Source organism: Drosophila obscura, unplaced genomic scaffold, assembly GCF_018151105.1.
Source record: "Drosophila obscura isolate BZ-5 IFL unplaced genomic scaffold, ASM1815110v1 contig_73, whole genome shotgun sequence".
Lineage (NCBI taxonomy): Eukaryota > Metazoa > Arthropoda > Insecta > Diptera > Drosophilidae > Drosophila > Drosophila obscura.
In genome coordinates this window covers 816,553-832,654 of record NW_024542865.1, presented here as the reverse complement: position 1 = coordinate 832,654, position 16,102 = coordinate 816,553, and the positions used below count along the sequence as shown (strand labels likewise).

Here is a 16,102-nt window from a genome sequence, read left to right as displayed (position 1 = left end):
ATAACAAATATGCCTAGTGTGAGGTAGTGTAGGGTGCCCCATACGAGAAATGCAGAAACGTGATCTATTCCATGTTGTCTCCCTGACATTTTTTGTGGCTATCAGCCGCGTTGTGTGTGTCTCCAGTTGTTGTTTACGTTTGCTTATTTGTTTCTTTTTTGCTGTTGCTGTTTTTGTTTTCTGTATTTTGTTTTTTGTTTTTTGTTTCTGCTATTATTTATAGCCATACAAAAAGGTGTTTAATTTACGAATACGCTCCACATGCTCCAGCCCACAAGCCGCACTTAATCCATCAATCAATCAATACCAAAGCAATCCGAATAGGTTGCAAAATGATGATCCAAATAGATTCTGTAGTAAAAACCTGATCGATTCTCATGCACCTGTCGTACCTGCAGAATGCATCTGTCTATATCCTCATTATTTTGCCGAATTTCTAATTTGAAAATAGGATGCAACTGGATGCAATATCAAAATTTGACTAATTTCGGAATGCTGTGCATGATAAATACTTTTAAAATTTAATGTTAAGCACATTCGCGCAGTACAAAAATTTCGTGGATTTAGTAAAAGTTAACAAAATATGTTGTTCGATTTTTAATGTTTTAATAAATATAGCTAAAAAAAACACCTGAACAGAATAATATACATACAATTGTGAAAATGTGTTTTTATAGAAATTTAATGATTTTTTTGGCCGTGGTGATAAGAAGACCGCACGGTCATGTCAATCATCCCAGTACAGTAAACAGCATGCACGTACATACATATTTATGTATGTACATATGTACATATTTATGTACTCTCTCTCTTTCCCTATGCCATCTCCATCAATTTGCCTTCGACGATCAGTTTGTTACCCAAACGAATTTTAACTAAAGTCTCGAGACTGTCTGTCAATTGATTGAAATGTTTTCGCTTGGGCTCCGCTTCGTCAGTTTGAGCTAATAAATTTGTATGGCAGGCAATTCCTTCAAGTAGAACACATCTTCCATTCCGTTAATTGGAAGAGCCTCGCGGCGCGACTTGAGACTTGAGGAGCTCCAAAATATAAACCTCGTGTACCCCTCCTCCTACCTACCCCCACACTCAAAAGCGGTTCGCGGCGGTTCGTACCGCACAATTGTTTTGCATTTGCGGCTTGTTAAGCGATTAGAAACGAGACAAACAGAGTCGTCGCACTTTCATTCACATTTAAATTCACAATTCAATTCAATCATTCTCTTACATAAGCACACAATTGGCTCACTTAGTGACTGAGCGAGAGCGAGTGGCCACGACCGTTGTAAGATCTCTGTGAAGCCCCAGACTTTAAGTTTGACCTTGAAAGCAGTTGGGCCCTTGACATCCAGACAAGACTTTAACGAACCGAAAAAACAGATTCTGATTAGTACGACTACGGGGCATTGCGCAAGCCCTCCTCTACTCGTAGTTTTCTAATTACACTACTCGACAAAATTGAACCTTTTTTTAAAGAAATTAAATTTTTTTTTTTTAATTTAAAGAAATTAAATCTAAATTTTTAATTTAAAATGAAATTAAATTTGGTATTTTTACATGTTTTATTTTCAGAGGCAGTGCTTCTATTTTTCATATAACTTAAGTATCTTATATCTGTTTGCATAGAACTTTGCAGTTCTGAAAAGCTGACGAATGCAGCTATGATTCCGACCCAGACATTTTGTAGCTGCAGCTTAACGTCTGGAAGATATTAAGCTTCCAAAAGTCATTTTGGGCCACAGCGGAAATGTCGTGTCTACTAGTGTTATTAATCACAGGCCTCGTAGCACTCCCGTCATATCCCCATATTTAATTATTGTTCGTAATTATTGTCAAAATTATCGTATGTTTTTTTGTATTTTTTCGCTGTCTGTTTTTGAAAATCTCATTATTATTAATTATTGTTTATTGGGTTTTAGCTTCAATGGTGCGGGGTAAGTACTCACTCGTAATACTCAGTAATTCTCGTGTATGGCCTTATGTAATGTATGGCGTTTTATTTTTCTGGATTGTTTATTTTACTTGGGCCGGCACCAATCTCAGACGATGGTGAAAGCGGCGAACGTTTCTAAAGAATAATAATATAAGGAGAAAAACGGCGTTTGTCGGTAATAAAAATGAAATTTGAATAATTCCATATAATGGCACAAACAATATTACTCAGATTACTAGTACTACTACACTTAACTAGAATCTAGAACACTTTTGTGTACAAAGATTATCCAAGCTGAACTTTTTGAATGATTGAGTGGCAAATACTCGTTCGATATTTGATAGAAATTGAGAACAAAGAAAATAAAAGCATAGCCAGATTTTGGGTGGAATGCTTGGGGCGGCGATAACGTATATTTTCGGTTGAAAATCAAGCAAAAATTTCCTGTCATAAAATTAATAATGAATGGACTCAAAATCTCTTCCAAGATTAAACAAAATATAATATTGATGTACAAATAATGTCAAATCGTAACGCACAAATAAAAACCACTGTAGAACCGAGTTTAGATATTCTTAAGTATTTTATAATTTGTTTCATTTCATTTTATAAATTCCCATGACGGATGATAGGATGATACCATATCTCCATCTCCTTTTCAATAAGATCGTCTCCATGACGAGTTTTTGTACGTTTTTATGTTTTGGATGTACTTTCCCAACCGTTTTAATTACTCAATTCTGTTGGGGTTTTTTCTGAACTCGGTTTGCTTTGTTTTGTGCTTTAATTGAAATATAATTAAACTAATTTAGTACAAACATTTTACGTTGAAAGCTCCAAGGCGTAACCACACGATCAGAGTGGACGCTGAAAGCGAGGGGCTTCTCCATTAAAACTCTACAAAAAAAGCAGCTAGCCAACAAAAATTTAACAATTAAACAGAAATAACAATCGGCAAAAAAGTATGGTTTTTAGTGCAGAAATAAAGCAAAAACAACAAATTAGAGCCAGCAAGCAACAAAACAAAAAATGAGATTGCTGAAGGAAATGGCTGCAGCCACCTGTGGATGTGATTATTTTTTGTTGATTGGCAGTATTGTGTATTGCTGTTGCGGTGACTGTTGCGGTTGTATGCTTTTTGGTTAAGAAATGATTGACCCAATAGCGAATTTACTGCGGACCCCATACAATTTTTATAGTACTCTTGCCCATGGCTTAGTCTTCAATCTGTCTCAGTGTGGCTGAGCAGTTATACTCAAAGATACCCAACCTTACCCAATCTCTGAATCACCTTCTTGTGAATTGGCATGTTCATTGTCGTAACTGCACTTGCAACTTAACGTTTCTAAGTATAATCTTTGCCTTAATCTTGTCCTTCGATCTTTAGAATACTTTCTTCATATTCGTTCTTGCTTCATGAATTTTATATATCTGTCACTTAATGCGCAGCTACATTATATGTTTGTACATGTGCATGTACATATCTCGTATCTGTCCTCACCATTTCCATGAAACTCTCTTGATTTCTTTATTCGTAAATGCTAAGTGTATATCAAATACACAGATAGACCATTCCGATAAAGCTTCAGCAATCTTTATTTCTTTTATCTGGATAGTAAAAGAGTAGTATTAGTAATAGGATAATAGAGTCGGCGATAAGATTTGATATCAACGATAAAATGTACACAGATAGGCAATCTATTAAGAAATAACAGGTTCAAGGAAGTTCATTCATATTAACCGATAACTTGAGAACGTAGCAAAACTTTATTTGAGCTTGAAGCTTAGATTAGAGTACATACATATTTATCTTTCCTGGAACTAAGCCAAACTGATAGTTTTTAAACCATAATATGTCAAATAATCGATATGATACCAGTTCTACGGCCTCTGCTCATCCCACTCTTAACTATTGTTAGCAGTTCCGTGTTAATTAAGTTATACTTGCGTGGAATGAACATTTTCAAAGATTCTGATAAAAATTTCCGTTATCAGATCTCTTGTATCGCTAAGACAGGAAATTTGTACTCGTACGTGAGAAAAAATGAGCAACTGTGGATTAAAAATACTTAGGATAAGAAAAAGAAAATATAAAATCATTTGCACCGTGCTTCATAAATACTCTAATGCAGAATAATACAAAATGTTTATGTTATCATCCAAATATGTATATCAAGAGTCAATTATAAAGGAAATTAAATACATACATATAAAATATTCTATTAAGTTTGAGTAGCAAAAAGTTTTAATACTCTTAAAATTCTAAAATTTCAGAAATTAAGGAAATTAAATTTTTGCGTTTGTAAAACGATAGCCGAAGATGACAGAAACAACAAAACTTTGCTCATAGATTGCCCACTGGGCAGTCTGTTAGACGCTCCTCCTCTTCCTTACCCCGACTGAACACTAGTACCGCATTTACTTCTTCCGGCAATTTACTGTTGATGTTGCAATTGTATGTGCACTGCACTGCATGTGTCTAAACTAGTTTTAAGTCTGCTGGATTGCTGTTATTTTCGATTCGTGCTTGCATGTATCCGCATGTGAAAGTTTTATGGGCGGACAGCTTCCGAAGGCAAACCCGTCAAGGCATACATATGTATGTATGTATGTATAACATAGCCGAACGGCTTTTCTAGCCGAGATGAATCGAATGTTGATATGTCTCATGTGTACTTTATGGGATTGATGAGGTTTCCCTCTGATCAAAGTCATGATACCCTAAGCAAAGATAGAGCAGCCAACACGCTTTTGCATATGATTGGGCAAGGAGTGCAGGGGAGAGGAGAGTGTTGTTGCGAGTACAGAACAGCTGTTGCTGTTGCTGTTGTTGCTGCTGCTGTTGTTGTTGTTGCTCTTGGCACCTCACATGATTTTCGTTTACGCTTGCTTTGCATTTCCATTTCACACTTTCGAAAAATGCATTTTGTTGTCGTTTGAAATGCTTTTCACAGTTTAGCATTTGCATAACAACAAAACAAGAAATGGCGAGTCAGATGAATACGAGAAGGAGAAGGACCAAGCAGCAACAGAGGCCGATGAAACAGGAGCAGAAGAGAATGGTAGATAATGAACTCGAGTCCGGGGTTTTTTTTATTTAGAAGGTTTTTAATTGCCGAGGTCATTATCCTACACATGGGGGTGGGGTGTGCACGGATATTGCAAAACACACAGCGCGCTCTTTGCTGCTTGACACGTGTATAGCGGAAGAGAGAGCGGAACTGCATTAACTTCTTATGATTGTACTCTCGGACTGATACCTTGATCGAGTCTGACTGTCTGTTGGTGGAAGAGGCACGAGGTAAGTGCCAGCCGAAGGTGAGCGGCAGAGAGAAAGAGAACGACACAAGTTCAAATGAGCAAATTTGTTGTCTGTCTATCAACTGTAAATTTCTGCACTCCGCTCTGCCGCTCTGCCGCTCACCTTCACCTCACCCATTCTTCCGCTCTGCTGCTCTCGTTCGGTGTGGTGACCCTCTCTCTCGTTTGGCATATGTTTTGATGTTGTTGCTGTTATTGCTGTTGTTGTTGGGTTTGTTTTTTTGTTATTGCGTATTTTGTTTTGGATTCATAGCATAGTCCACTCAGCTCTCTCCCTACCCACAGCTATGTATTTCTTTTTGCGGATAAAAAAACACTAAAAATAAACGCTTTCAACAATTTTTAGTTTCATACAAAAATACAAAGCATTTTTTTGTAAAATTGAGGCAAAATTAACGCGAAAATTCCGACAACAACAATCTGTCAAAGCCTTTTCTAAAATGTTGAAAATAATTTTTGTTTTTGTATCTATTTTGTTGTTTTGTTGTTTTCTGTGATAAATAGCAGTCCGGTCCTCGACTGACGCACTATGGTCGAAAACTGCTGGGGCTTGTTCAACGCCTATAAACTGATACAATGACGTATGACATATTTATGTACATAGTATATAAATACATATTTACATATATAGTATTCATATATTTATGTATGCACGTGTATGCATATATAAATAAATTTATTCATAACTGAAGGAATTTGCGATAACTTAATATTTTCAAAAATAAAAGAAAAATCTCTCGTTCTCGTTTTGTTTTTTAAAAAACTTTTTTGAATAAATAGATCACTTGGGTACATACAATTACGAGAGCCTTAGTAGCTTTAAATATTTATACCCCCTACAGTATCAGCAATCAAAATCTAGGGAACTTAGAGAGTATACTAATACACTCGTACTATAATCCAGGAAAATCAAGATTATTTTGCCTTTTTTGCCAAGCCTCCTTCAATAAGTATTCCCGATTTGAAAATCTTATCACTCAGTCTTGCCATTATTCCAATAACCCCTCTTCACCCCACTTAGCACCACTTAACACTTACTTGCCCAAGCCTGTAATACCTATTAACCCTTTGCGACTCTATCAGCCTCACTCGTGGCTTATCAGAGAGACTCGTGCGGCTTTCCATGTAATCATGAAATCCTGTGATAAGGCTTTCTTCCCATACGCGATCCCCCACCACCCCACCGACCTTTCCAGTGAAAAGCTATTTTAGATGTCATTATACTAGTTGTAAGAAGGGAAAGTGGGGCTAATTTGACTTTATTGTACATTGAAATATGTAAAAAAATTATATTCCGAATTAAAATCTCTCGGAAAACCCCGGCGTATGCGCAATTTGAGATAATATGAGGGTACAAGATTCGGATTTTAATGGGGAGAGTTCTACTGGGGAATTTACTGATTCTACATATATGGTTCATTCATTTGTAAAAAAATATTTCTTTCAGACTCTTTCCAAGTGTGCGCGACTGTGAGTGCTTTAATGGACAAAATTGGTTTGGTTTTATGTATTAAAATCCCCATAGGGTATCTCCAATTTAGTTCCCATTTAGGGTTTCCCACCCACCCCTATTTTCCCCACACATACATAGATACTCGGTGGGTATCATGTGCATTTTAAATTGAAATTTGCATTCGAGATATTTAAATTGGTTTTGTTGTCCGCTTTCAGTAAAACGTGATCGAGAAATAGCTGAGATTACACTATCGCACTTATTCTCTCTCTCTCTCTCTCTCTCTCTCTCTCTCTCTCTCTCTGTTTCTCTCTGTGTGTCTCGCCAACAATAAAAATGCATTCTGTTCTATTTGAATAAACAGACTGGAGAAAGGGACGGTGGTGGCAGAAAGGGGTACCGACATAAGAGATGTTTCATTTGAAATTCTAAAAACAACTTTCGCGGAACTTGAGCCGTGCTTTTGCCTCAATCGCAAATTGAACAAATACAGGCTAGCTGCCAACTGCACTCGTTCAGACCACAAATACTATATACATATGTATGTATATCTGTACATACATATGTATGTAAATAATATATCATATTTACAGAGAAATTTGAGCAGGTTGCTTATTTATGCCCATATGACATTTGCTGGAACAGCTAAATACGCCTCTTGGACACTGTACAGATGTACATACATACCATACCATACATACATATGTATGTGCATATGGTCATTCGTCAATTTTTCTTCGGCTTACCAAATTAAAATATCGCATGTCAGAATAAATATAATTTTTCTTCTTTAATTCTTTGCTGTTTAATATTGTAGGAATTCGATATTGATGTTTATTGCTCCCTTTCGCACCATGCAATTTGATCCATCGAATTTAAAGTGAGTGTCATATGGCATTAATAGCAAAAAAAACTGTGTGACTTTGCACACATAGTAGTACTCATGGTTCTGTTCCAACAACAACTCTCTGTTCAATTCGATCTGTCATATACGTTGAATGGCTCAATCAAGCTTTGTCTGGTCTCGGTATGTATATGTATGTATGTATCCCACTACTTGCAATTCAAATGCGTCAAACGAAAATTAAGCTCAAAATCACTCAATTTAAAGCAGCAAAGCAAAGTCGTAAGCAGCGATGCCACACTGGAAGTACCCTAAGACCGAGAAGATTAACTAAATGTAGAAAAAAAGTTAAAGCTAATCGGCATATTGTTGTGTCCAATGTATTATCAATTAATTGGAGTAACGTAGAATACGCTATCCATTAAAAAAACGTTCATCGGTATCCCAGAAAAAAATCAATTAAAAAAAGAGCTTGACCGATACAGAATTTCAGATAAATTAATAAAACTAATGATATTAAGTAGTGAGACAAGACACACTTGCCTGCCCAAGACCACCATAATTCTACATAATTTCTGCTGGGAGCTGCAGAACTTTTCGGCATCACGAACCTCCTAGCATTGTGCGAATGCCTCATCCCGTGCAGGGTATGCCTGGGAGTGCATTGGCAGCGTAATGCAATATAAATAATAAAATAGAGACTGATTGTTATTGCCTCTGATGATGCATAATTCCTGTTTCTTGTCTGTCATACTTTGTCATACCAGCAAAAAAAGAAATATACAACATATGTACACCTCGTCTTTTTCAATTCCAAGTGAATAAATCAACAATAAAATTTAAAAAATGTGTAAAGTTTGTAGATTTTTTTGTATACCCCCAAAGAAAATATTTCTTTCGACTTTAATTTTTGTTGGTTCAATCGTTTTTATTTTCTTGCTCTTCGAAATCCTTTTCTGCATTTTTGACAAACATTCCTTTTGTTAATAATATCATTTCCTAAGTTGTTCCTTTTCATCTGGCTTTCCTTTTGATTGCAGCAACAATTGCAGCATGTTGCAAAGCATGTGTCTGTTTTATGTATTTTCGTAGTATTTTTTGTGTAATCGCCTTTGATAACTATAATTTAAATTGATTTAAATTTTTTTTTTTAACAGGGGCTACGTTTTTTTTACAATCTCTTGTTGAAAAATATAAACAATCTATTTGCTGATTTATTTTTTATATCATATCATCAACGTATGTTCATAGTATTTTTCATTGTTTATTAAAAATAGACAAAAAAAAGTCGTGTCTTTGTTTTGCTTTGATTGCGAATTGTTTTTGTTGTCGTCTGAGCATGCCGGCCAGCAGCCGCCAAAACTGCTAGTTACAAAATACGAAAACTATAACAAAATACTAGAAAATACCACACAAAGAATGAAAAGAATACCAAACAAATTACAAAGAAATTATTATTTAAAAAGAGTTCATGAATAAGGAACAAATTTTATTTGCTTTTCATTTTGCTTATTCGCCTTTTGTTTCTCTTTCTTTTGCATTTCGCATCCACCCGCTATTGTTTACAAACGATAATTAAGTATAGTTAAGGGATTCCGTGGGTTGCTGGGGACGGGGATGTACATAAGTATGTATGTATGTACATATAATATGTGGGTAGAATTGGGAGGCTATTGCGGGACTTTTTCGACAACATTTAGAAACTACGATAAAAACTAAACACTAAACTAGGTCACAAATGTACAATTACATAAATAATAGCTCACAAAGTGCGTTTCTAGATCGAACGAAAAAAAAACATAATATATTTTTGATTAGTTTTTACCTTCTTAAATCTTAGAAACCAATTTTACTAAACGAAGACAATATTAAAAAAAAAAAAAATAACGTAATTATATAGTGGCTAAATAATATATGTATATTTATATATATATATAAATATGTATATGTGTGTGTGTATGCAAGTATTATCATATAACGCTTCATAATAGGTCCTATATAAACATTTACAATTACAGGAGAAGGACACCTCGGTGGGGTGTTCTTCTCTCTTTTTTAGTATTTTTTGTATGTCGCAGAATTCGCCTTTGTTTTTGTTTGCTGCCCTCTATTTCTTTCTTGGTTGTTGTTGTTTTTTTCATTTCTTTTCTTTTTGCTTTAACAGTGTGCGACTTTACAGTTTCTCATTCGGTTTTCCATCATCCTGTCCTCTTCGTCCCATTCTGCTTGCGCCGTAGGATATGCTTGTAGCACAGTGGTATAACGGTTCGTTCTCTTCTCAGCATCTTACACGTAAGTATCGCCCTCTCCCTCTTTCTCTATGTTTGTGTGTGGGTGGGGAGGGGGTTACCAAATGTTGTGTTTTTTTTTTCTCGAAAACGAAAAGAAATTCTCTTAACAAATTGTACTATTCACATATATGTAAATATATATATGTGGGTGTGTGTATATTCTCTTTTGTAAAATAGATATAACAAATTTTCAACAAAAAAAATCGGAAATCGATCCAATTGGAGCGAAGGAGATAGAACGAACATAATCGTAAGCATTCATTATCATTATAAGATAATTTTGGTTTTTGTTTTTATGTTTTTTTTTTCGGTGTTTTTTTCTGTTTAAAACCGTATTTTTCTTTTCTTTTCGCCTAATTAAAAATACTAAAGAAGCGCGCACCGCAGCCCTGGGTCATGGGGGAGGTGCCGACACGTGGCGGCAGTGACGGGCCGGAGGCCCAGCCCCAGGGCGCCCTGTGTCGGGCAACGAAGGAAACTATTTTCTCATTTGCAAATCGGAAATTGCTGCTGGCTCTTGCTCTTGTTGTTGTAGTTGTTATGGGGGCGACCCGGACATGTCTAGGATGCCAATGATGCCGACGGATGCAGCAGTTTCGGAGCATAGACCACTGCTCTCTCTCTCTCTCTCTCTCGCTTTCTCCGGTATCTCGCCTACTTGCTGTTGAGTATATCCTCGCGACAGGCGACGGCCGCTACGAGCGCTGCTCCACGGCCGGAGCCATCCTCGGAGAGCATGAGGTCAAAGGTGATGCCGGGCTTGATCAGCTGCGAGATCTTCTCGACCATCAGATTATGGAACTTGGGATGGAAGCGGTAAACACTGCCGTCAACGCCCACCGTCACAGAGGGCTCGTCCATCTTGTTTATCAGCGTTGCAATGCCGGCAGAGACGAGGTGGGCGGCTCGCTTTGAGACGCACTCGCAGATGTAGCGCACGTTGGCACAGTCGCCGTCGGTGGCATTGGTCAGGCCCAGCTCCTCGAGCACTAGGCGGCAGTTGGTGAAGGTGCCAGGCTCGTCCGCCTCGATCTCGCTCACGTACTTGGTGAAGAAGAGGCCGCGCGTGTTTAGCACCTCGGAGTCCTGGCCCTTGAACAGGATGCCGGCGCGCGTCATTTTGACAAGAACGAGGCGCACCAGCTCGCCCATGTACATGCCGGAGATCATCTTCTCGAAGGTCTGCTTGCCGGGATTAATGCTGTGGCTGTCGATGTCCTGATCGAACTCGGTGCGCACAAAGTCGAGGGCGCCATTGTCCCCGAACGCCCCCCACTCGGTGTTGATGAGCACATGGGGCTTGCTGTTGCCCTCGGAATTGAAGTTCTCCGCCTCCTCAACCCGCTCCACATAGCAGGCATTCGAACCGGTGCCGACAATAAGACCGATTTTGCAGTTGTGGTTCTTCCAGGCGCAGCTCATCAGGGTGCCAGTGGTGTCGTTGAGGATGGCGCAGACGTCGATCTGTACGTCGCCGCGCCGCGCAATCGCGTCCTTCAGCAGCTGCACCACATCCTCGTTGACGACGCCGGCGCAGTTGAAGCCCTTGGTCCATGTCTCTAGAAGGCCGCGGGTGAGGCCCAACTGGCGCAGCGGGAACGAGAAGGTGAAGCCGAGAGGCAGTCGCTCCGCATACACATTGTGCTCGGCCATGAAGTTGGAGAGGCACTCGGCGATGTGATCGAATAGCTGCGTGCCCGAGCCGATCATGATGTGCTGGGGTATCGCGTAGATGCGGGACTCCATCTGGAAGTCGTTGTTTTCCTGCAGGTGGATCAGCAGCACCCGGAAGTTGGTGCCGCCGAGGTCAAGGGCTAGGAACTTGCCGCGCTCGTTCCCGTTGGGCAGGTCCTGCACGTAGGTCACGAAGCACTTGACATTCGCCTTCGGGTGCGTGTCCTTGGCCAGGCCGCGGCGAATCTCGTGCAGGATGCGGTAGCACAGCTCCTGCACCTGCTCGTCTGTGAGCAGAAGCTGCTGACATAACTCGTACACCATTTTCTTTTTCTCCGCCTCACTGGCCCCGGCTAGACCCGACAACGACGCTGCTTCTGTGGCTGTGGATGCGGACGATGCCGCCGCTGGGATTGCTCTGGCCGCTGCAGCGGCTGTCGATGCATTTGTCGCTTTGCTAACGCTGGCGCTGGCGGCGGCCGATGCAGATGCACTCAATGCTCCCCCCGCCGCCGACCGCCGCACATTGTCCACCTCGTCTTTGCTGTGCCCGTTCAGATGTGGTGTGGCCGCCAGTCCGTTGCTATTTATAGACACGCTCCGCATGGCCCCGTTCAACTCCTGGTCCATCTTTTCGGCACTCTAACGGACAGTTCTGGCAGTCGTCTCACTACACCCACACCAACAAAAAAAATAACAGCGCAAGAGACACACGGACTACAACAAAAAATCCACTCAAAACCGATTCGCGAATGCAACGCAATTATTTTGTATTTTCTGTTACTTTTTGAGTTTTGGTTTGCTTTGCTTTAGTTTAGTTTTGTTTTCCTTCGTTTTTTTTCTATGTTGCTTCTGTTCCGCTTTCCGAGTCTCGATCTCTCCGTCCGTTTTATTTTTGTCCGCTGCACGCGTCCGGTTGCTGTGAGAGTTTGTTCACAGTTAAATCCACTGGCTGCTCGCTGCTCGCTTTACGCTGCCTCTGCCGCTGTCGCTGTCGCTGCCGCTGCTGGCGTCACAAATGCGTCGCATCTGGCTATGTGTATGTGAGAGAGTGTGTCTGTGTGTGTGCGTCGTGAAGGAACCTTGAAGGTCAAAACTGAAAATTAGTATTGGGGCGGTCTAGTTGGAGATATGGCAAATGTACATGCAAACATACATACGAACATATGTACATATGTACACATATCGAAGACTAGGTAGCGAGGGAGCGATATGGAATATGGCAGAGAGAGAGCTGCAGAGCAAGCGCCAGAGTACACGTACATACATGCGCCGCCGCGCCATGAATGAGTCAACTTTACGTTCATGCGTTGTCTTCATCGTGATCTCTGAAGCAATATTCAAGATAGAAGTACATTTCAGTTATGAATCGGTAACTACTCAATAATTGCGATGTATGTATAAGCTATTTTTGTGCACATATTCAAATCAAATCTAAATTCAGTTTACTGTAAATATTTACTTTATGGCTAAATATATTTATTTAATGATGATATGAATATAATACAGTAAAACATAGCTGGGTGTGTACCTTTGCCGCATAAACCGAGTTCCATAAGGGGAGGTTGGCAGCACAGCTAGTTCAGCCTCTCACGAGAGAGCCTACTTTTGTCGCCGTCAGCAAAAACGGTAAGTTCCCTACCGCGGTATGTTATATTGAATTTACATACGATTTGCTTCGAGGGTCATTGCTCTTCAGGAATGAATATGTATGTTAATCCGATTAAGCTGAGCTTTAGCTGGCAATTAAAAGCTCCACTTCTGCCCTGGTATCGTTACAAGCTTGGGTCGTTGACGCTTGGCCAATTGATGGAGTTAAAGCATTGTAGGGCATTCAAATGTAGCATATGGTCGAAAGGTTTTTTTGGCTGCGTGTTAAGCCGTCCGTCCCCGCTCTCCCTCCGTTCAGAAACAAGCTTTTATGTTCTCTTCTGGGCTGGCTGCTTGGTTGTATAACAGTTCAAAAGAGCTATCAAGGGAGAACAAGTTTACATAGCTGGGGCGAACCGCACTACCCCCCTGCCATTCCCACTGAGCTAACGGAAAGTCTGGTGGAATTTGGACGCGTCAACATCCTCCGGCTTGGGTATGTACATATTTTCCTGCTCTTGCTTCCACTCTTGTCCGTGGGCTCGTCTCGCACTCTGCCGAGGGCCGGCAGTCGGCGCAACGCAACCCCCCTCTTCTACCAACAAGTGAATTTTTGTTGTGTGTGTGTCGTGTACGTGCCAAAAATCTTGCTCCAGCGCAACAACTGAGCGGCTCTCTTTGATTGAGTTCATTCTCTCCCTCTCTCCACCCAAGGCACTCATGGTGTTCAATGGAATGTTGTTGCTGTTGTCTTTACTGCTTATTGGATTTTCATACATGCATACATATGTATGTATGTACATATGCATATGGAATATTCGTTTGGATTTCATGAGAGCTGTGGTATATTACAATGACCCGCATGCCATCATGTTGCTATCCTTCAGATTATATTATTTTCCTTCTGGTGCATTTCACATTGGCCCCCAAGAGGCTCGTCAACTAATGCAACAACTACATACTACACACATAACCATGTACGTATGTATGTCTGTACAAGTATGTATGTATAGAGAAAAAGAGAGTGCATGCGATCGTGTGTTTCGTTTCTGTGGCCTTATAACTGTTATACAAGCCCTCCTAACACGCACACACACACACACCAACAATCCATTCACACACGCCTTCCTCTGACTAAGCCCGTGAGAGCAAGATGACGTCTGAGCAACAACTACAACTCACCCACTCACGCCACCCCCCCTTCCCATTCACCTTCGGCGGCTGCTGCACGTGTCTTTCGGAATTATTTCGCCATCAAAACAATTATTTGTTTACACCAAATTGTTAATAACAAAACAAAGAATGAGGCCGATACCAGAAAGTGCACGAAAATGTTGCAACTTTTTACTTTCTTTAGCCTGCCCGAAAGTACATCGGAACCGTCTAGAATCTACATCGATTCATACCATATACCATACAATCAAGTACATTAGTTTATTATCGGATCCCAATATCACTATTATAAGAGTGCAAAGAGATATCGCTTTCAAAGATTGGATTCCATGCAAGGTGGGCGGCGTTAAGGTAGTAACAATTCTGGTGGTGGTATTGTATTTGTTATTTATCTGCCTTCTGTGCCGTTACTCATGAAGTACATCTGTTTGTGTGTGTACAATATACATATGTACATTAACATGGTAACAAAACCCCCAGACGGGGAGTGGTCTTTGTTGTTCTTGGTGGAACCTCTTATCGCCAGCGACGGAAATTGTTTTGGTGGAAATCTCGTGTGGAGAAGGGTGTGTGGGGGCGTGTGGGTGGGCTCGACTCGACTGGCTGGAAATACATTATTGTATTTTGACAAAGCAGAAATTCGTACGCTGCACATATACCTGAGAGGGTAAACTAAATAAATATGTATCTGATGGATACTTTCTTTCCAAGTAGTTAATAGGTTATTATATTATATTATTCCTGGTGCTAGTGCATAAGCAGTAGTACGAAAGATAAGTACAAATACAATAGGTACTGAGGTCTGTGCAATCGCATGATGAGTCAGCCCCTTTGAACGGCTGAACATTGAACGATGGTCAGGAACCCCCCCACATCCCAACCCCTTTCAACGAGTAGAAAGAGACGGGATTCCAGGAATCCCAATCCCTATCCCTATCCCTCCGCCAACCACGCCCTCAGTATTTCGTCAGAAAAGCTTCAGCTTACAACTGTGCTACGAGCATATCCTGTGTCACCTTCAACTGTCATACGCGGACGACGGCGACGTCGCTGCCTGCTGGCTGCTTTTGGTGGTGGCAGCGGCCTGTGCAGAGAGTATTCGGGAATCCAGTTTTTGGGGGCTCGCCCCGTCACACACAAAGACACATACACACACACATACATACATACATATGTAGTGTGCTGTATACATATATAAACTTATGTATACATATTTATGTATGTGTGTGCGGTTTGCCTCTGCGCTTGTCCGTTTGGGTAGTACATGTACATAAGTATGTACATAATATATACAAACTAATTGATTTTCTTCTGAGTATTTTATCGTGTGTTCCTGTATTACATGTTCCTACTCTTTAAGTGCGCGCGCGTGTGTGTGTGGGGGGAGACCACGCGCTGTGACGTCAATGATGATGACGTCGACAAAGCAGCGTCTGATGAAACGCAACCCACTCAGCCTCTGCCCTCAGTCCAGAGGTCAATGCAGCGACAGCGACGCAGCGGCTAATGACATAGAGTGGAAAATTTGTGAAAATCACAAAACATAGCGAGGGTGACAGAAAGAGAGAGAGAGAGTGAGAGATGCTGTCCGGCCTTCGATCAGAAGGAAAAGTCATTAATTATAATGCTTATTTCATGCGGCAAGCCGTAAATAAACTTCACGTGACGCTCGAAAAACGCGGAAAATACACATAAAAAATATCAAGAATACAAATGCGAAATCCATTTTTAAACGGAGCAGATCATAAAAAATGCCTGGCCCAGCCTCAGATGAACGGTATGCCGAGGGGTGGTTTGGCTTTTAGGTCTCAAGAAAAATATCG

General features: G+C 40.5%; 1 protein-coding gene across 1 annotated transcript; it reads right to left on the bottom strand.

The window, feature by feature from the left end:
• Nucleotides 1–8,458: 8,458 nt before the first annotated feature.
• Nucleotides 8,459–12,470, bottom strand: LOC111065048 (hexokinase type 2). Its single transcript, XM_022353008.2, has one exon. The coding sequence runs from the start codon at nt 12,144–12,146 to the stop codon at nt 10,497–10,499; it is 1,650 nt and encodes a 549-aa protein (XP_022208700.1). The 5' UTR covers nt 12,147–12,470; the 3' UTR covers nt 8,459–10,496.
• Between the last annotated feature and the right edge of the window lie 3,632 nt (nt 12,471–16,102).

What these genes read in the sequence shown, in the direction of transcription:
- LOC111065048 (XM_022353008.2), bottom strand. Translation starts at nt 12,146, where the DNA reads ATGGACCAGGAGTTGAACGGGGCCATGCGGAGCGTGTCTATAAATAGC.